The 20,798-nt window shown below is 43.4% G+C and overlaps 1 protein-coding gene across 6 annotated transcripts in view; it reads right to left on the reverse strand.

Annotated features, from left to right (window-relative positions):
- TAFA5 (TAFA chemokine like family member 5) overlaps positions 1-20,798 on the reverse strand; it is a 601,401-nt gene that overhangs the window by 42,702 nt on the left and 537,901 nt on the right. For 2 of the 6 annotated variants that reach the window (XM_043550983.1, XM_043550988.1), the window contains exon 4: positions 6,815-6,948. The exons of the other annotated variants lie outside the window; for them this stretch is intronic. In XM_043550983.1, the coding sequence (XP_043406918.1) occupies positions 6,871-6,948 (78 nt within the window). In that variant the 3' untranslated portion in view covers positions 6,815-6,870. The remainder of the gene's footprint in view (positions 1-6,814; positions 6,949-20,798) is intronic. 6 annotated transcript variants of the gene reach the window in all.

Below are 20,798 nucleotides of genomic sequence, written 5' to 3' on the forward strand. Positions count from 1 at the left end.
ATTCACTGAATGTTCTTCGTGGGTGTGGATGTGAAAAGCTGTAATAATATTTCAGGAGAAGAAGTGAGGTCTAATTGGGGAAAAAACAGGGGAAGGATTTGTGGGGCTGTACATGAGGTACAGGGCTGGCTCAGTACAGAGTCATGAGGGTTCTGATAAAAAAGATTCCCAAACAGCTTCCCTCTAACATACTCTTTGGCCCTCCTGGTCAATGACAAAAAAACCCTGCCTCAGAAAAAACAACTTAAACAGACATTATCAACATGAGAAGTTCTTTTAAACTGACTAATTTAAAATAATGACTCTAGCTTCTAAGACAGTGGTTCTTAACCTGGGGGGCATGCACCCCCTGGGGGTGTGAGATGCCCTTTCTGGGGGTGTGAGACATGCCAGATTTTTTTAGAAGGTAAATCATCGAAAACACAAATTAAGCACAGAAACGTAAGTACAACTACTTTGTTTGATCAAATCTATGTATTTATTAACATTATACATTTTTTAATGATTACTGTAATATATAAACAAAAATATATCTAGGTTTAAAGAACTGACCTACTTCAATGATTTTTGAAAAGGGGCGCGAGAACATATTTTGAGAACTAAAGGGGTGCAGGCTGCAGTAAAGGTTAAGAACCACTGTTCTAAGACAACACCCTTTAAGCAGTGCAACCTGAATTTATTTTTAAAATCCTTAAAGGGCATTTTAATAAGAGGTTTCCTGCTTCTCTGCTGATGTGTAAAAGTGTCTTTTACTAAGCTATAGGGAACATTCAGCAGGCACCCAAAGAATTCCACTCATCTGAAAGATTAGAATAAATTTCCCTATTTTAAGGATAGAGAACTGGTACATTCTTCAATTTCAGTGGAACTTTCTAAGTAGTGCTGTCAAATGCAGAGAGTAGACTGGGGGGAAAATTAGGAATATTCTCCTACTTTCTTCCTTCAGTTACAGTAATCTTATTTTCACTTGTAACTATATTGGGTATAGACTTTTCAGGCACTATGTGATTTGCAAGTTGATCATGTCCCTTTAAATGGAAAAATTATCTTCAATAGTAGAATAATATTTCACTGATTTTGTACATAAAGAGCCTCTTGTTTAATCACATAATGATACTCAGCAGTGGAGAGAAACCCAAACTGGAAACTTGAATCTGAACCCTTTTCAACTCAAAGGAGGTAGTGTTTGAATTAAAACCCACCATCCAGCTCTCGCTGTGTGGTCTGCTTAGATTGGAAGTTCTTTAGGTCAGCGATCTGTTCTATCCTGTAAAGCACTAGTTCACTCTGGAGTGCTGAATAGCTAATAACATTAATGTTACCTAAAATGTGGCTGAAATCTCATGAGAATTTCTCACAAGATGTAGCTGAACTTGAATCATAGCCCCGATTAAACATCAAATCCAAACCCTAAACCTTTGCCTGAACACAATCTGGATTAAAAAACAGGAGGACTTGTGGCACTTTAGAGACTAACAAATTTATTAGAGCATAAGCTTTCATGGGCTATAGCCCACTTCATCGGATGTATAGAATGGAACATATAATAAGAAGATTTTATATATATCTATATAAACATACAGAGAAGGTGGAAGTTGCCATACAAACTGTAAGAGGCTAATTAATTAAGATGAGCTATTATCAGTAGGAGAAAAAAAACTTTTGTAGTGATAATCAAGATGGCCCATTTAGACAGTTGACAAGAAGGTCTGAGGATACTTAACATGGAAAAATAGATTCAATACGTATAATGACCAAGCCACTCCCAGTATCTATTTAAACCCAAGTTAATGGTATCTAGTTTGCATATTAATTCAAGCTCAGCAGTTTCTCGTTGGCATCTGTTTTGGAAGCTTTTCTGTTGCAAAATTGCCAACCTTAAGTCTTTTACTGAGTGGCCAGAGAGGCTGAAGTGTTCTCCTACAGGTTTTGAATGTTATGATTCCTGATGTCAGATTTGTGTCCATTTATTCTTTTGCGTAGAGACTGTCCGGTTTGGCCAATGTACATGGCATAGGGGCATTGCTGGCACATGATGGCATATATGTCTAGTTGGCAGCCGATATCAAGTGGAGTGCCCCAAGGGTCGGTCCTGGGGCCAGTTTTGTTCAATATCTTCATAAATGATCTGGAGGATGGTGTGGATTGTACCCTCAGCAAGTTTGCAGATGACACTAAACTGGGAGGAGAGTTAGATACGCTGGAGGGTAGGGATAGGATACAGAGGGACCTAGTCAAATTGGAGGATTGGGCCAAAAGAAATCTGATGAGGTTCAACAAGGACAAGTGCAGAGTCCTGCACTTAGAACGGAAGAATCCAATGCACCGCTACAGACTAGGGACCGAATGGCTCGGCAGCAGTTCTGCAGAAAAGGACCTAGGGGTTACAGTGGACGAGAAGCTGGATATGAGTCAACAGTGTGCCCTTGTTGCCAAGAAGGCCAATGGCATTTTGGGCTGTATAAGTAGGGGCATTGCCAGCAGATAGAGGGACGTGATCGTTCCCCTCTATTTGACACTGGCGAGGCCTCATCTAGAGTACTGTGTCCAGTTTTGGGCCCCACACTACAAGAAGGATGTGGAAAAATTGGAAAGAGTCCAGCGGAGGGCAACAAAAATGATTAGGGGACTGGAACACATGACTTACGAGGAGAGGCTGAGGGAACTGGGATTGTTTAGTCTGCAGAAGAGAAGAATGAGGGGGGATTTGATAGCTGCTTTCAGCTACCTGAAAGGGGGTTCCAAAGAGGATGGATCTAGACTGTTCTCAGTGGTAGCTGATGACAGAACAAGGAGTAATGGTCTCAAGTTGCAGTGGGGGAGATTTAGGTTGGATATTAGGAAAAACTTTTTCACTAGGAGGGTGGTGAAACACTGGAATGCGTTACCTAGGGAGGTGGTGGAATCTCCTTCTTTAGAAGTTTTTAAGGTCAGGCTTGACAAAGCCCTGGCTGGGATGATTTAATTGGGGATCGGTCCTGCTTTGAGCAGGGGGTTGGACTAGATGACCTCCTGAGGTCCCTTCCAACCCTGATATTCTATGATTCTATATCACATTGGTAGATGTGCAGGTGAACGAGCACATCTGATGGTGTGGCTAATGTGATTATGTCCTATGAAGGTGTCACTTGAATAAATATGTGGACAGAGTTGGCATTGGGCTTTGTTGCAAGGATAGGTTCCTGGGTTAGTGTTTTTGTTGTGTGGTGTGGGGCTGCTGGAGAGTATTTGCTTCAGGTTGGGGGTCTGTCCATAAGCGAGGACTGGTCTGTCTCCCAAGATCTGTGAGAGTGAGGGATCATTTTTCAGGATAGGTTGTAGATCTTTGATGATGCGCTGGAGAGGTTTTAGTTGGGGGCTGAAGGTGACAGCTAGTGGCGTTCTGTTATTTTCTTTGTTGGGCCTGTCCTGTAGTAGCTGACTTCTGGGTACTCTTCTGGCTCTGTGAATCTGTTTTTTCACTTCCGCAGGTGAGTATTGTAGTTTTTGCAATCCAAATACTGCTTCCTTGGTGGTTCTGCCTGAAACAGTCACAATGTAATTCCCTATAATATTTGCTCCATAGAGTGGCTAACCAAGTGGAAGTTGTTTTGAGTGGGAAAATTGTCTTGTGATTAAGACACAGAAATGGAACTGAGAGACCTTTGTTTTGGACCCCTGGCTTTGCCACCGATTTCCTGCAAGTCACTGATCAAGTCACTTAATCTCTCTGTGCCTCTGATTCTCCATATGTAAAACAGAGACACTACTACTTACCTACCTAATAGGGATGTTGCATTGTAAAGCATGTTGAGCTCCTTGCCAGGAAAATCGGCACAAGTTCTTGTATTATTGTAAACTATATTCTCACCCACAGCTCTACTTTGTAAGGAATTTATCAAGTTACCCTAAAAAGCAAAGGGCTTTTTAGCAGGTACCTGATAAAACACATTCTGCATTTTACTGGTTTGCTAAAAAAAGCACCTTGGTAATGAGTGTCTTTCATTAGGAAATCAGGCTGAAAAGACACAGACATCTCAGAAAGGACCTAAAGGTTTAGAGTCTAAATCAGCCTCTTGGGTGCAAAACAACTCTGTTTTAGAAAGGCTCTGATAACCTGTGGGATACAAATTATTTTTGTCTTATCTGAAACCTAGAGAAGATCACTAAGATTAGGAGCATCAACAGATAGAAGGGTGAAATTTAGGTACCAGAGCGGGTAAATTGGCACTTATCAATGTGCCACATTGAGACATCAGCATCAAATAGCTGGGATAAATAAAAATCACTTATAATCTAAAATGGAGCAGCAATGGGAAATGGTGTAGCTACGTTTCTCCTAGAGGCCACTCTAACGATCTGGGTAAGAATCAAACACATTAAAAGTAACCTCTCCCTAAAAGCCTAGAGTAAGTAACTGGACTGTATCTATTTCCTCTTGGTCTTCACAACTGTATTAGGCATGAAGCTGAAAGTGAAAATAAGGAAGATATGTCACTGGTATGTGATTTGAAGTATGAAAAACGACCACTTCTCTGCTTTTCTTACTGCTCAGATACAAGCAATTCTGATATTAATGTGACTGAAAACATAAGAGTAGCCAGAAGCTTTCCCCTGGGTAGTAAAAAAATAATCAGTGATTATAATTATTGTGATTACTTTTTTTTTGAGGAGGCAAGATCAAGTTAACAATGTGTCTAAGAGTTACTTTTAGTATAGTTTATTATCTATCTATCTATACACAGACATCTAAATATCCAGATCTATATATTGTAAGGACTGTTGCTTATCTCTGACAAGATCTACCTCAGATTTAACCTGTAACTATATCACATCTTCTCCCCCCCCAAAAAAACATCTTGGAGGAATAGTGTGTTAACAGTGAAGTATTTATTAAAGATAACAGTCTTTTATGGCGATAAAGTAAAGCTTCCATTGCTGCAACACTGCATCATTATCAAAGAAAGCACTGCATGGAGGGTGAGATGAGATTTAATTGTAAGGTTTAAAAACAATCGCAGGTATTATAAAGTAAACTGAGCTGCTCAAGAAAACACATACACAGATCTGGCATCAACTGAACTCAGACAGTCTTAAACAGCTACTTTTCCTTCTCTAATTAGAGGAGAATTGTGCAGGGGCATTCACAGACTGACATCTGATTGACAAGCAGCTGGTCTGGAGCAAGGTTGGGCTCACACTTGCAGTAAAAAAAAAATGGGAAAAGCAATGTCCTGAGATTGATTGTGAAAACAGTTAAACTTTAATGAATAATACATCAGAAAAACAGTAGTGTTCTATTAGGCGGGATATTTAGGCTATTTCACCCATTAAAAGAGAGAATTCAGCCTCGTAATACGTGAGCTTTAGATAGGATGCTTTCCTGCCAGGGAAGAAATTGAATGATCAGTGCTTGCCAGTGAGATATTATGTCTGCTTTATGTATTCCACGTGGCAATTCCTTTAAGAAAAAAAAAGTCTTGTTTGGCCTCATTCCAAAGATACAGTGTGGTACAGTAGGTGACTTGAAATCAGCAATCTACTAGCATGCCAGATATAAGAAAGAATCACTGGCATTCATAATTCAATGTGCAGAATTTTTGCCTATGCTTTGAGGATGGAGTCTGAGAGGTTATGGGGACAGGGGAAGAAGAATGCATACATATTAGATAAAGAGGAATGCAAAATATTTCTTCTATTAATTAATTTTTATAGCTCTGATTGAAGGCAAGAGAAAGAGCATGCTCTGCACTCACATGAAGTGGGAATATACAGCCACCCAAAGCATACACAGAAAAGCCAGATAGTGGCCTTGAATGAAGTTCATGAAGATGTGAACAGATACAAATGTGCACATGAGAGGAAACACTCTCTTACCATCCTAGAAGATTGCTTGCTGCTGATCATAATCCTCACACTTAATGCAGAGACTGGCAGGAAAGTCTGCTAAAGCAGCAGTGTCCTTTGTTTGATGGGCCAATCTCCAGCGCAGATTTCCAGAACAGCTCAGTGTCAGCACAAATTAGTTCAGCAGCTAACCCTTGGTTCCATTTAGGAGAACTTTTTTCTGGATAGCAGCCCAATCACAAAACTCTCCAGTCTAACAAAGGGATCTTCCAGTTAACATTTTAATAATGTTTAGATCCTGGTTCCAGAGGCTTTGGAACTTTGGGCAAGTACACCAGTTGTGTGCACATCGAGACCCCATCCCCTCAATAATGGAATTATTTGAATACAGTGACATCTAATCCCATGCTTTTTTGAAAAAAGTTCACCTCCCCTAATTTGCATTGGAATAATAACTGTCATCTACAAAGAATCATCATATTATATGGGATAGTGAGGGACATAGCAAAGAAACCAATATCTATCTCTAGAAATATTAGGTTTCTCTAAACTAAAGAATACGTAAACACAGAGGGCCAAATTCTGCCCTGAGACATGTATGTTCAGCTCCTGTTCAATACAATGGCATACACATGTGTATCTACAGGGAGTATTTGGCCCTTATGCATTCTTTGTGTTATATTCCTATAATCACATAGATGATTCCTCTTTTGCAATATCTATATATAGTCATGTCATAGAGTTCTGACTTGGGTCTGAATGAAAAGAATGGAAGGGGATGGGGACAAGACATGCAGGGCTGAGCATAGGAGGAGAAATTATACATTCATCCCCAAAATTAGCCAGTGAAAACATTTTTAGTCTCCCAACAGCAAAGCAGACACATGGAAGGATTACAGTCCATGGAAACTTCTGTTTAACATTTTAATTACATTTAAACCTAAACACAAATTTGGGACGCATACAGTACAGTAGTTCAAAAACCAACCAGTGTGTCGCTGTCTATCAGAGGCAGAGCCCTGTGTATTGTGCAGCATATTGGATCTAAATTCTTTGGCAAGATCCCCAATACCCCCTGGTTTCTGTGGAATTTTGGCAAGGAGTTCTGTGGTGATCAGATTTCTGCAGCAGAATGGAAACAAATAGAAAAACAGTAAAAAATAAATAAATAAAACAAACTGGCAAACTGCAAGGAAATGTTAACTCTATAATTTATAACAAATTTTACATGAACACTACACATATGAGGGAGAAGACTGTAAGAAAGCAAACACAGTACAACTTTGGAGGGCAGGGGGAAAGAGAAGTGACCTCCATCCCCCTACACACAGAACTATTTGGTGTTTGAAGAGTCACATCTCTTTTGTCTAGTTCCATCTGTATCATAGTTGAAATGGGATGAGAGTCTTGCCTTCCCCCTCTCAAGGCAATTCTCTCTCTGCAAAGTGTGGGAATCCACACTCCCTCCCTCTCCCCAGCATATCTTCCAAGGGACTCCTCCGGCTCCTCATAAAACAGTTTCTTTGATAACCTTTCTCAGGCTTTTTTTTCCTCAGGCTTTTTTTTGGAGGAGAAGTCCAAGTAGGTGCACCTCTCCTCAGTGGGACACAGCAAGTCCCATGCTACCATCAGTTGCATACTAATTCCCACTGTCACTCCATATGCATCATTGTGAAAAGCATCATCCTCTGGCTGAACATTATCTCAGGAATAAGCCACAGTGAGAAAGGAATGAGAAACAGTTTTTGTGACTGGTGCCCTCCTGTTCTTCTGACCAATACAGCACACTACCACGGTTCAGCCAGGTGTGACTACCTAACAGAACAGGTAACAGTTTCTGTGGGTCCCTCATCAAGGAGGAAATTCCACTGCTATTTCTGTGACAATAAAATCCCAGGAGTCAATAAGCCCTGATCACAAGTAGGCATCACACAACAAACAGTTTCATTACATTTGTGTTATAGTAGGTACTGCCAGTTTGATTCTTAGAAACAACTGGTTTTCATATTAAGAAACTGAAAAAACCAGTAAAAAGTGGAGAATAAAGTAAAAATTACTGAGGTATTCAAAAATATATTGGTGTTAAATCAGAGTACTATACGCTGCACTTTACTTGTCCTAATGGTAGGTATGGAACTGACCTTACGACACAGCTTATGACACAGCTACACAGATGAAATGTAATGAACCTCAGAAGCAAATGAGCTTCAGGTGAAGACAGGAACCAGGATATTGTAGTGACAATCTCATTAGTCAAATCTGGTGTGGTACACTCTCTGCTATTTATCACAGTGCTATTTCTGAGTTCCTAATCAAATGCAAACACTCAACCCCAAGAACCCATTTAACATGAAACTTGTTCTCTTCTTTAGAATTTAAAATTTTCTTTTTAATGGGAGCTTTAGTACTGCACCCCTCCGCCACTGTTCTTATCAAATTAAAGGAAAAATACAAGGGATTTGAAAGACTTTAGTGGCAATTTCAAATATATTGATTCCTTGGACTTCTTGGGACTATAAGAAAAATTGTAGGAGGATCTTAAAGTAGAAGGGAGAGATAGCTAGCACTGTGTCTTAGCAATTACAAGAGAATGCAGCCAAATAAAGAGATAGGTCCTGAAGATTTTATAATAGCCCAGATGACATGATTGGTGAAAACTCAACATCTCACCATTACAATCACCCTTCAGTGCTACATTTTTGCCTTGTGAGAAAACACATGCTCAGATGCCTGGGGCCTCAGATCTGTATTTGATTCTCATTCCCAGGCTCTCAGTCCAAAAGACTGGCACACGCTGGGATTACTGTGGATGATATCAGGGCTGATGGGGAGGGAGTGTCTGGTGTTGCTTACCACTGACGCGTCTAGCTGATTAGTGTGAAAGGTACAGAAAGGAGCCTCATTCAAGTAGAGGAGAGATGTGAAAAAAGGGAGAAATGATGCAAGAGTCTTGAGAGTGGAAGACAACTTGGGTGCGATCTCAGGATTCTTACAAGCACCACTCTGTGTACAGTAAATGATTCGAGAGGCTAGATTGTACCTTAAGGCACAGCCCTACTGTGAAGCTGAGGGAAAGACTGCTGCAGACTGAGTAGAAGCTCCTCAAGGCATTTGCGCTTGAGGTCCATGTTAAACTTACTTATTTACAGCATCCAGCATGAATTCTCCCCTCCACATGCGGGGCCCGCTCTGCTCACCTTGTGGAGATGATAGGGCTGATGTTGGTGCTGCCCTCAAGCAGTCATTACACATACTGCTTATTGTGTCTTCTACATAGACAGTTTGGAAGGCTCCTTGTACCTTCTCTCCTACCTTGTGCAACTGCCAGGGCCAGACACGATCTGACCCAAAGTGTTTTTCATATTATTACAGTATGTCCACTTACCTAACTACTATGCAAGTATAACAATATTACATAGCTCTTATATAGTGTTTTTCATCAGAATAGCTCAAGAAGCTTTACAAAGGGAGTTAAGCATCGTTAGTGCCATTTTATGGCTGGTGAAACTGAGCCATAGGGAGACAATATATAACACCCTACAAAGTGACTGCATTCTTCATCGTTCATACACAAATGCCAAAAAGCAGAACAGTCACATCAATGGTTAACGCCAAATGTTTCCAAAATGATATCTCCATTTTAAGGTGAGCTTTTGCCAAAATAATATTAAACTGTCCCTCTCCTAAATGGCAACGTGAGGTAGATATTCCACCAATAAAACCCATTCTGATCCTGGGAACCTTCGTTCAAAAACTGGCACTTTGATAAGCCAGAACTCTGACATCTGGAACTTCCTGGGCTTCCTCCAGATGGGAAACAATAATCCCAATATTTTGCCAGAGGTCATCTTTCTCTAGGATGGGCCAGGTGTCTATGGCCAAAAACACAGACTGCAGCCAAGCAGTTTGCTATCCAAATTCAGAAAGACAGTATCCTGAAAATGATCGTAACATTCCTAGCGATGGCAATGTCATATTCACATATGGGATATACTGTTGTCTAGCAGGCCAAAAGCAGCACAAACAACATTTAAATGTGAAAAAATTAAGATGGCTCCTTTATGGATCATAAGTAAACATAATCCAGAAGCTGAAGCTTGAGATTGATATTCATGTCAACAAGAAGATCAATATATTTTGATTTAAAGCCTGGTATGTGGTTTGATCTGAAATCAGTGCCAAGATGCATCATAAGCTGTCAATTGCCATTTGCTGTGATAATTTGAGACATTTGTGTATTTAAATATAAGTATATTCCTATGCCACTCTGTAATTGTGAAAATTCTCCTGAAACCACTGAAGCTGGCTTATTTCCCAGACATCTCCTTGTTAGCAAATCCTCATCCGGAATTTTTATATATATATATGTATATATATATATATATATATATATATATAGTGGCAGAGCTCCAACCTTGTCTCATGCTTCCAGGCAGTTTATGCGAGCCTCAGAGGCTCACTGCAAACCTCCACATAGCCCTTTTCTCTCTAGAGCCAGGGTTACAGTCTACTGAACCCTTTTCATCATAAGCCAGCAAGAAGGTTGGTGAGAGAACTCCCACAGTCTCTGTTTTTCCTGTGGGGTTATTCTAGAACAGTTCAGCCTCCTGACCTGACAGGGGCCTGTCTTCCCCTCCCAGGAGGTGTTTCTGTAGTGGCAAGTTGGGAGGAACCCGGGCCCGCCCTCTACTCCCGGTTCCGGCACAGGGACCCCAATGGCAGCAGCTGTTGGCAGCCGACCTTTCACCACCAGAGTTGCTACCTTTCCCTGGGCTACTTCCCCATAGCTCTCCCGCTTCTCTCTCTTATTGCCTTCTTCACCCTTACCTTAGGGCTATCTTTCCAGTGGCTTAAGGGTGTCTTCATTACCCCGCCCTTCAGCCACACTTCCTCTCCTCTGGCTCCCTGGCTCTCTTTGGCCTGACTGGAGCGAGCCTTTTATAGTATCAGAGGGGCCTTAATTAGAGTCAGGTGTTCACGTTAGCTTAACAGCCTCACCTGACGCTTTGCAGGTTGATTGGAGTCAGGTGTTCTCATTAGCCTAACGGCTTCAACTGACTCTTTGCAGGCTAACTGGAGTCATGTGTTCACCCTAGCCTGGAGCAGCTCCTGCTCTGGTCAGTCAGGGAACAGAAAACTGCTTATCCAGTGGCCAGTATATCTGCCTTCTACTACTCTGCTGTAAGTCTCCTGCGACTGCGGGGCCTATTTCCGATCCTCCGTCCGTTCACGCCTCCGGGCAGAATTCCTCTGGGCGACGTCCACCGACTCCCTTGATGCCTTTGAGGAGCGGTGGGCGCTGTCCGGGGTCCTCTGCTCGGTGTCCCCGTCCGGTTCCCTTCTTTTGACCCTTTGACCGCACTCCCGTCCCTGTTCTTCATTAGTTGTCCCCCGTGATTAGTTGGCCTCCAGGTCCTGTGGATCTTCCCCTTAGGCTGGGGGGAGATCCTTTAGCAGTGGGCGAGCTTTAGCCCACCCACTTCCTGGATCCCAATAGGACTACTCTGCTGTACCTCAGCATGGACTACATGGATCCTGGTCCAGGATCTCTTGGAGCTTGGGTGTAGGGATAGTCTGTCGTTCGCCCTCCTGTCCCTGGATCAGGAGAAGGCATTCGACAAGGTGGACCACCGGTATCTCCTGGGCACTCTGCGAGTCTTAGGCTTCCGACCCCAGTTTGTGGGCTTTCTCAAGGTGCTGTACGCCTCCGCAGAGTGTCTGGTCAGGCTCAACAGGACCTTGACTGAGCCGGTCAGCTTCGGGTGGGGAGTACGGCAGGGGTGTCCCTTCTTGGGCCAGCTGTACGCTCTGGCGATTGAGCCCTTCCTCTGTCCCCTCCGTCAGAGGTTGACGGGGTTGGTGCTGCGAAAGCCGGAACTGCGGCTGGTCCTATCGGTGTATGCCGCCAACGTGCTCCTCGTGGTCCAGGATCCGGGCGACTTGGTGTGGGTGAAGGTTTGCCAGGCAGTCTACTCGGCAGCCTCCTCCACCCGGGTCAACTGGGTCAAGAGCTCTGGCCTGGTGGTCTGGGACGGGTGGCGGGTGAGCTCCCTCCCCCCCGCGCTTCTGGCCATCCGATAGAGCCCGGGTCCGCTGCTCTATCTGGGCATTCACCTTTCTGCCACGCATCCATCTCTGCCGGAAAACTGGCACGGTTTAGAGGGCAGGGTGACAGAGTGGCTCTGGAAATGGACAGTACTACTCTGGTGCCTCTCCCTTCGAGGGAGGGCACTGGTACTCAATCGATTAGTCCTGTCCATGCTCTGGTACTGGCTCAACACCCCAGTCCTGGCCCCGGGCTTCTTGGCCAACCTCTGGATGGCAATTCTGGAGTTCTTTTGGCCAGGAGTGCACGGGTCTCTGCAGGGGTCCCTGCCTCGTGGACCCAACTGCCCCCTCACCCCCACCCCTTCACTGTGAGCTGGCTGCACGACTTGCAGCCGGTTCGTTTCCAGACTGTGTTTCTGTGTTTCCAGACTCCTCCCATACTAAACTGGGAGGAGTGGTAGATACGCTGGAGGGGAGGGATAGGATACAGAAGGACCTAGACAAATTGGAGGATTGGGCCAAAAGAAATCTGATGAGGTTCAATAAGGATAAGTGCAGGGTCCTGCACTTAGGATGGAAGAATCCAATGCACCGCTACAGACTAGGGACCGAATGGCTAGGCATCAGTTCTGCGGAAAAGGACCTAGGGGTGACAGTGGACGAGAAGCTGGATATGAGTCAGCAGTGTGCCCTTGTTGCCAAGAAGGCCAATGGCATTTTGGGATGTATAAGTAGGGGCATAGCGAGCAGATCGAGGGACGTGATCGTTCCCCTCTATTCGACACTGGTGAGGCCTCATCTGGAGTACTGTGTCCAGTTTTGGGCCCCACACTACAAGAAGGATGTGGATAAACTGGAGAGAGTCCAGCGAAGGGCAACAAAAATGATTAGGGGTCTAGAGCACAGGACTTATGAGGAGAGGCTGAGGGAGCTGGGATTGTTTAGTCTGCAGAAGAGAAGAATGAGGGGGGATTTGATAGCTGCTTTCAACTACCTGAAAGGGGGTTCCAAAGGGGATGGCTCTAGACTGTTCTCAATGGTAGCAGATGACAGAACGAGGAGTAATGGTCTCAAGTTGCAATGGGGGAGGTTTAGATTGGATATTAGGAAAAACTTTTTCACTAAAAGGATGGTGAAACACTGGAATGCGTTACCTAGGGAGGTGGTAGAATCTCCTTCCTTAGAGGTTTTTAAGGTCAGGCTTGACAAAGCCCTGGCTGGGATGATTTAACTGGGAATTGGTCCTGCTTCGAGCAGGGGGTTGGACTAGATGACCTTCTGGGGTCCCTTCCAACCCTGATATTCTATGATTCTATGATTCTGTGCCAAGGAAACATCTATACACGCTCGTGCTCCATACCCTTCACTTCATCACCCACACATCCCGCCCTGACATGAAGTGGCAGGACCTCTTGCCGCCTCTGGAGGGTGAGGAGCCCCGATGGGCCAGCCTATATTCCATCCTGGTCCCGAGGCCCACTAGGGACATCAGCTGGCGGCTCCTTCGGGGAAGCATGAGCACGGGCGTGTACTTGGCGCGGTTCACTCCCCTCCCGGACACCTGCCCCTTTTGCGGCAAGAGGGAGACCTTGGTGCACGTGTACCTAGAGTGCGCCAGGTTGCAGACCCTATTCCGGCTCCTCCTAGATATTTTATTATGGTTTTGGTTGCACTTTTCCCCTCACCTGTTCATCTATGCACTCCCTATCCGTGGCCCCACAAAGTTGTGGGACCTCCTTGTCAACCTCCTCCTAGCCCTGGCCAAAATGGCCATCTACAAAACCAGGGAGAGGAGGTTGGCTGACGGGGTTTCCTGCGACTGTGGGGCCTATTTCCGTTCCTCGGTCCGTTCACGCATCCAGGCAGAGTTCCTCTGGGCGGCGTCCGCTGGCTCCCTGGATGCCTTTGAGGAGCAGTGGGCGCTGTCCGGGGTTCTCTGCTCAGTGTCCCCATCAGGTTCCCTTCGTTTAGCCCTGTGACCTCACTCCCATTCCTGTTATCTCATTAGTTGTCCCCAAACTTATTTGGAATCCTGGACTTGTGGATCCTCCCCTTATGCTGGGGGGAGGTCCTTTAGTAGTGTGAGGGCCTCCCGTGTTTATGAGTTTGGGGAAAATGTACTGCTATCTCAAATTATATTCCCAACTAAGCTCTTAAGAACAATATTACAGAGATAACTGCGATTAAATGTCCTTTGAGTCTTTTGTCATTTTGAAATGAAGTTATCCATTTGTTGATTGAAGTTTCCACTACTTAATGTATTTTTCTGTGTCATAACCCACGATTATTCATCTGTGTAAAGTACAGCTCTCGCTCTCACAATTAACTATGTACTGGACGTTGGCTAACTGGTCTAGTGAAGGGTGTCCAAAGTATAGGGAAAAGGCCAAATCAGGCCCACTGAGTCTTAAAATAAAGACTGAGTCTTAAAAGAAATAGTTTCTCAAAGTTGACCAAAAGTAAATTTATTGCTGGTGTCCTGCGCTTGGGGGTCAAAAAGGTTTGAATTTCTGGAGCAGATTAAATCCTTGGTGGGTGAGAAATAAATGAACACAGATTCAAGTTTATTTTTATCTAGATTATGCACATAGTTCCTTTTATTACATAGAACAAAGTGGAATAAAACAGTAGCAATGTGTACACAAAAGGAGCCGTCAACAGGACTTCAGCAAAACATAGCTCTGCATCTAAGGTCTCAGGCCTACCTATTTCCCTGTGTGCTCCTTCCAAGATTCTGTTCCCATTTGCTCTATTATGTTCTAACCCCACACCAAACATAATAAATGGTCTTTTGAAAGAATGTGTGTTTGAACTGCCACTCAGAATTCAACAACCTCAGAACGAACAGGTGCCAAAGTGTCTGAAGTTTCCTGGCATCCCGAAAAGGTAGCCTAAGGGCTTTTCTCCACTTGCCAGGGGATCGATGTGTGGCACTCGATCCACAGGGTTGATTTAGTGGGTCTAGTGAAGACGAGCTCAATCGACCGCTGATCACTCTCCTGTCGACTCCAGTACTCCACTGGAACGAGAAGCATAAGGTAACTTGATGGGACAGTTTCTCCCATCGACCCTGCGCGATTTAGACACCACAATAAATAGACTTAAGATACGTCGACTCCAGCTACATAATTAACGGAGCTGGAGTTGCGTAACTTAGGTCGACCTAGCTCCATAGTGTAGACTTGCCCTAAGTCTTGCTGACTTTCAGTGAGATTTAAGCTACTAAAGGCAACATCCACAAAGGGGTCTTAGGCTCAGTACTGCAGCACCTTCCTTTTGGTCCAGTGAAATCCCTCAGCTCCATATTTGGAGTCTAGGGTCCCTATACAGTGCATGGGGAGAGTTAGGTACCCAGGCTCCCTATATAATCCTGGGGAAAATTAGACATGTGAGAATGGGATTCACAGAAGCCAGCAAGCTGAGTGGGGACCCACCTAAGCTAGCGAGAGTGAATGAGAGAACAACTCTATAGCCCAGCGGTTAAAGTGCTCTGCTAGGTTGTGGGAGAGGCAGATTCAAATCTCAGCTCCAAAAAAATATTTAAGTATGTCATACAAAGTAGGAGAGCTTCAAAAGGAAAAATTGAGAAAGCCCCAACCCAGACTACCCCACAGCCCAATAGTTAGGGCACTAAGATGGTAGACCTGGGTTCAAGTCCTTGCTTTAGGGATTTGAACCTGGGTCTCCATAGTCTGGGTGAATGCTCCAACCACCTGGCTCTAAGAAATAAGGGAACCATCACAACCATTATATTGTGTGGGTCCTGATCTGGTAGATGTGGTTTTGGGTGTTCTCAAAGCACATTTACTGGGTTGGACCTCACAGGCAAGACAGGCAGGGGAATGCCTCCTTTGTGAACTTCTACTGGGGCTTAGGCATCAGTCAGGTGCGAAGCAGCTCAGTGGTGTCAGGACTCAGACAGCTTTGCACATGTCCACCAGCAGAAACTCAGGGGACTTCACTGGCAGAAACGAAGGTGCCTGAGGATTTTAGGCTCCTACCAGGTTAGGCAGCAGCTGGACATGGGTTCTGATCATCTAAATTGTGGACACAGGCACCTAAAGTGGCAGTTAGGTGTCTATGTCACTTTTGAAAATGGAACTGAAGCACTTGAGGCACATAGGGCCTTTTGAAAATTGTTACCATAATGGAGTAATTACTGTGTAAATATTACTCAGGTGCATTACAGGGCAGGTCTGCTCTGAAAGTGATGGTAAGGATGAAATCACCCGTGTTTTGTCTCAAAGAGCTCCATATAAAAGGCTGCTTTTTCCAGAGCTGGAAGTTGCAAAATCATCCTTTTATTTGTGACCTGACCTAATCTGATATGGAATTAGCAAGACACAATAAACACAGAGCCCTACAATGCCATTTTTACAGAAGCTTTTCATAGCAAAACCACACTAAGCACTGAGGGCTGAGTGTACTCCTTAGGCTAGATTGAGCCCTGGTTTTACATGGCCCAGAATAAGGCCCTCCTTCTCTGGTGTGGCACTGGATGCCTCCATCACATCACAGCTCCACTGAGAAACTAGGGGAACAAAGCAGACAGGTGATGTGGGAGAAAGAGGATGGAACCTATCAAAAACATCTCCAATAAGTACTGTAAACACTCATGAGAGGTCATTCATTCACTGATTAACAGCCAGTACAATTCCATGTTTTTGCTGAGCTAGATTCATGCTATTTGGTACATTCATGTAATATGAGTAATTAAATAAAGAAATATGAGTTTTCCATTAGAGGTCACCAAAAAGGCATCAGTCATTCTCATCAGATTACAGCACCCAAAATGCCCTTGCATGCTTATTTGGGGTAACAACGTGTAAAAGTTACATTAATTGTTTCCTCTGAGCTGGTTGTATTGGGAATTAAGCCTTTGGTTTGGAGAAAAGAAGATCATCTGAAGTCACTGGGGTAGAAATTTTCAAAATTGACTGCTGATTTTGGGTAGCTCAACGTGAGACTCTGGAACTGGAGCCGAGGAACTGGCCCATTATGTGTCTAAGATAGTAAGGTAGCCTTTCTACCAGTTTTACAGAATTTTACCGTTCTATGAAATTACTTCATTCCATTTTTACCATACATATAACAACAAACAGTGTCAATAGAAGGGCACGTTTATGAACAAAAGGTCATTGTTAAAAGCTGCACTTTAGTGATCACAAGCACTTCTCTTCATTTAAAATAATGAAACTAAGTGACATCGCATTTAAAAACCGAAGCTCTCTGAAGGCAAGCAAGTTCACTGCAGGTGCCAATGCTGATAGTTGGTTCTGCTGAAACTGTTATAATTTCATGTGCTATCTGTCAGAAAATATAGCGCAGATTATCCTCTAGGAAAATACAGTATCTCTATTAATTGCAGGTTAAAATACTTCACAAAGCTTCTTCAGATTTAAGATAAAATAACTTTTATTTTGTTTTTGTAATTTTTCATCCAAGTAGTGGCCTCACGTAAATTTTAATAGGTGTGTTTACAAGCTCCTGAAATGTAAGGTTTAAAAAAAAAGACTGGATCAACTTTAGCCAACTGCTACCAGAAATTTCCTAGGGTTACAAGAAATTCTTGCCTTATTCCAGGAGCTCAGGTTCAGTTTCATAGAAACAAAGAACGATCATTAAAAAATCAAAAACCATATTTGAAGCATGTATGTAAGTGACTTGATGAAAGAATTAATGAATTCTGCCAATACAGAGTATCTTGTAGGTTGATAACCTGGGCTTTATTTTTTGAAAAATATACTGTATAATATTTTCAGGGGTTCTGCCCTCTTACTTTGTGTTTTTAATTTTTTTAACTTACCCGCTTGAAGTGTTTATTGCATATATTGAACTCAAAAAATTACTGATACCAAGAGTGATATTTCACAAGTACAATAATTAATTCCACAATATAGTCCAACTGAATAATCAGATATGACACATGCTTTAAGTTTCAGTGGAACATACAGGACAGCAGAAGGTAAAAGGCACAGTAGGTTACCTCCATACCCTGAGGACTGCAGCGGGAAAAAGAGAGAGAGCAGTGGTTTGAGCACTGGCCTGCTAAACCCTGGGTTACGAGTTCAATCCTTGAGGGGGCCATTTAGGGATCTGGGACAAAAATTGGGGATTGGTCCTGCTTTGAGCAGGGGGTTGGACTAGATGACCTCTTGAGGTCCCTTCCAACCCTGATATTCTATGATTCTATGAATGCACCCATGACCCACTAATGCACATCCCTGAGCAGTTTTATTGCTGGTATAATATAGATTTTTTTCTGATTTAAGAACACTATATTTTTTGTGGGCTTTAGTGAATATTCCCTGCATTTATGAAAAATAATTAAGTTATGAATACATGAGAAAGAATTGGTAAGAAAGGAGCTCGTAACCCTTTTTACAGAAATTTTGTTCTGACTTTTAAACTAATTTCATTTTGAAATCACCAACAACTAACATTTATTTTCCTTTTTCTGCGTAGGACTGGACCATTTACTTGGCACGTGTGGCTTTCAACATGGTTTTCACAGTAGTGCTGCTTCAAAATGGCTAAATTGAGTCCAGGTTGTATGTGCCCCGGAATAAGGCCCTCTCACATGTATGTGGCCCTGGAAGAGTTTCTCATATCGCAGCTCCAGGTATGGGGAGCAGCTCTGCATACAGTCAGGTTTCAGAGTAACAGCCGTGTTAGTCTGTATTCGCAAAAAGAAAAGGAGTACTTGTGGCACCTTAGAGACTAACCAATTTATGAGCTGTAGCTCACGAAAGCTTATGCTCAAATAAATTGGTTAGTCTCTAAGGTGCCACAAGTCCTCCTTTTCTTTCTGCATACACTATCACTCCCACAAAAAATAAATGGGGAGAGATGGAGCCATGGTTCTGCTTGCTCCTCTCTCCCCGCATTAACCAAGAAGTCAGTTCACTGTGCATAAGGAGGCAAGTGTGCTTTGCCCTGTAAAAAGCTGTAGCACATTACTCCCTCCGCCTATTGCACCAAAGGGGCATTGGAGTGTTGTTTGTGGCACAATGCCTCCTAGGGCTCCTGCTGGAGTTGTGCAGCTAACATTGAGGGTTACGTCTCATCTAGGGCACATTCCAGCCCCAGATTACCACTTTTTATTGAAAGCTAATTTGGGAGTCCAACCAGCCTGGCAATCTAGTGACAGAGAATGTAAGGCTTTCACACACTAGGCTGGCAGTGGATGGGAGGGCTGTGCAGAAATGTCCAACTCAGCCTCATTCTTTAATCCTGGTGAAATCAATGGGAACTAAGTACATGCTTAAAGTTATGCATATGTTACAGTACTGTCCTGAATGGGGATGGTGAATGGGAAGATCAGGTGATATCTTGAATCAGTGCCTTAGGGAGAAAAGGGCAACTGATGATACTCTACAGTCCACCTCTGAGGACACAAAGAGTTGCCTAACTCAGGGAGGAGCAGTGCAAGACTCCAGTCAATGCTTGTATATTCTTCCTTGGGGTGAGGTCTTTAAAGTGGCAAGAAGAGAAAGATCAGATCTTAAAAACACTCTTCCCCTCTTCCCTAATGCAGGAGATGTCAGATGACTCAGATCTTTCAGTTTTGTTTCCTTTTGGAAAAAGTGGAATTTCAAACAATTCAGACATGGGCAAGGAGCTATCAGGTGTAGCGGCATGACCACCAATTTCACTGTGGCTTTCAAAAGCACTTCATCCACAGCACTGCTGTTTTTTAACTTTCTTGCTGTATTAAAAAAAATCCCAAATCTGGTGGCATTTCATTTTCCTCATGTATCTTATTTAATTAAAGAAGAAAGTTAAAAGCATCCGAGCTGCAGGTTTCAATTTTTGGTGAGAGCTGTGGTTATGCTGATGGCAGAGACGATAGGGAAGACCCAGGAATTATTAATTAATTATTGTTATTTTTAAAACCAACTAGACAGAGTCCAGTGGTTTAGTGGTAAATGCTCTGCGCTGCCATGTGGGAGGCAGGTTCATTTTCTGCTCTAAACCTCTCATTCACAAGTAAGGCAGGACTTGACAGGATTTCCCAGGGGTAAGAAGATGTTTGGCATTGGCCAGTACAAACCCTTGAAGCCAATTAAGGAGCATGCTGATTGGTTCTCAAGGGAACCCCTGGTCCTCCTCAGACAGATGGATGGTGATTGCCACATGCTGTCTCAAAGGGAAGTGGAATAAATCAGGGGGGAAACAATGGCAGATTTTTTAGTGTTTCATAAAAGATATAAAGGTCTTTCAGTGAGGGGATAAAACCCCCACTAGAAACTTTAGGATACATACTGTAGCCTGTTGAATATTAGTTGTATTTTAAAACTGCATCATTAACGATTATTACAAGTAATAGTAACATTGTTTAATGCTGATTATTAGGTAATAATACAGGCTAATGCAGGGAAAATGACATAACTCCCCTCTCCTAATCACAACAGCCACAATAGCTTAATATGAATCTATACTCTGCCTAAACCAGCCCTATTTCTGCTATGACTGCAGTGCCCAACTGTTCATATCTTTGGGCTAATAGGAAAAGCATCCCAGATGATCGCAATGATTGTGACAGCACAAAGGGAGAGGAGCAATATTTCTGATAGCTGGGACCCAAACCACATAGTTTACAAAACAATACTACACCAGCAGAAGCAAATGAGAAGCCAGGAAAATATCCGGAGAACACTGGTTCACAGTACAGTGACAATTGCAATTTTATACTTGCTGTAGCTTCTAAGGCCCTGATCCTGCAACGCGTAGTGTGTGGGTAGATTGCTGTGCCTATGTAGGGCCGCCGCTGACTTCAAAGGGGCTCTGTGCCGGCAGAACAGTCCACCTACATGCTACACATTGTAGGACTGGGGCCTAAGTGATCTTCAGTAATTTCCACTGACATGCAATTTGGAGTTCACAAAAGAATAGTCTGGACTCTGCAGTGGGCTGGGCTGATG

The sequence above is a fragment of the Chelonia mydas genome, chromosome 1 (genome assembly GCF_015237465.2).
Source record: "Chelonia mydas isolate rCheMyd1 chromosome 1, rCheMyd1.pri.v2, whole genome shotgun sequence".
Lineage (NCBI taxonomy): Eukaryota > Metazoa > Chordata > Testudines > Cheloniidae > Chelonia > Chelonia mydas.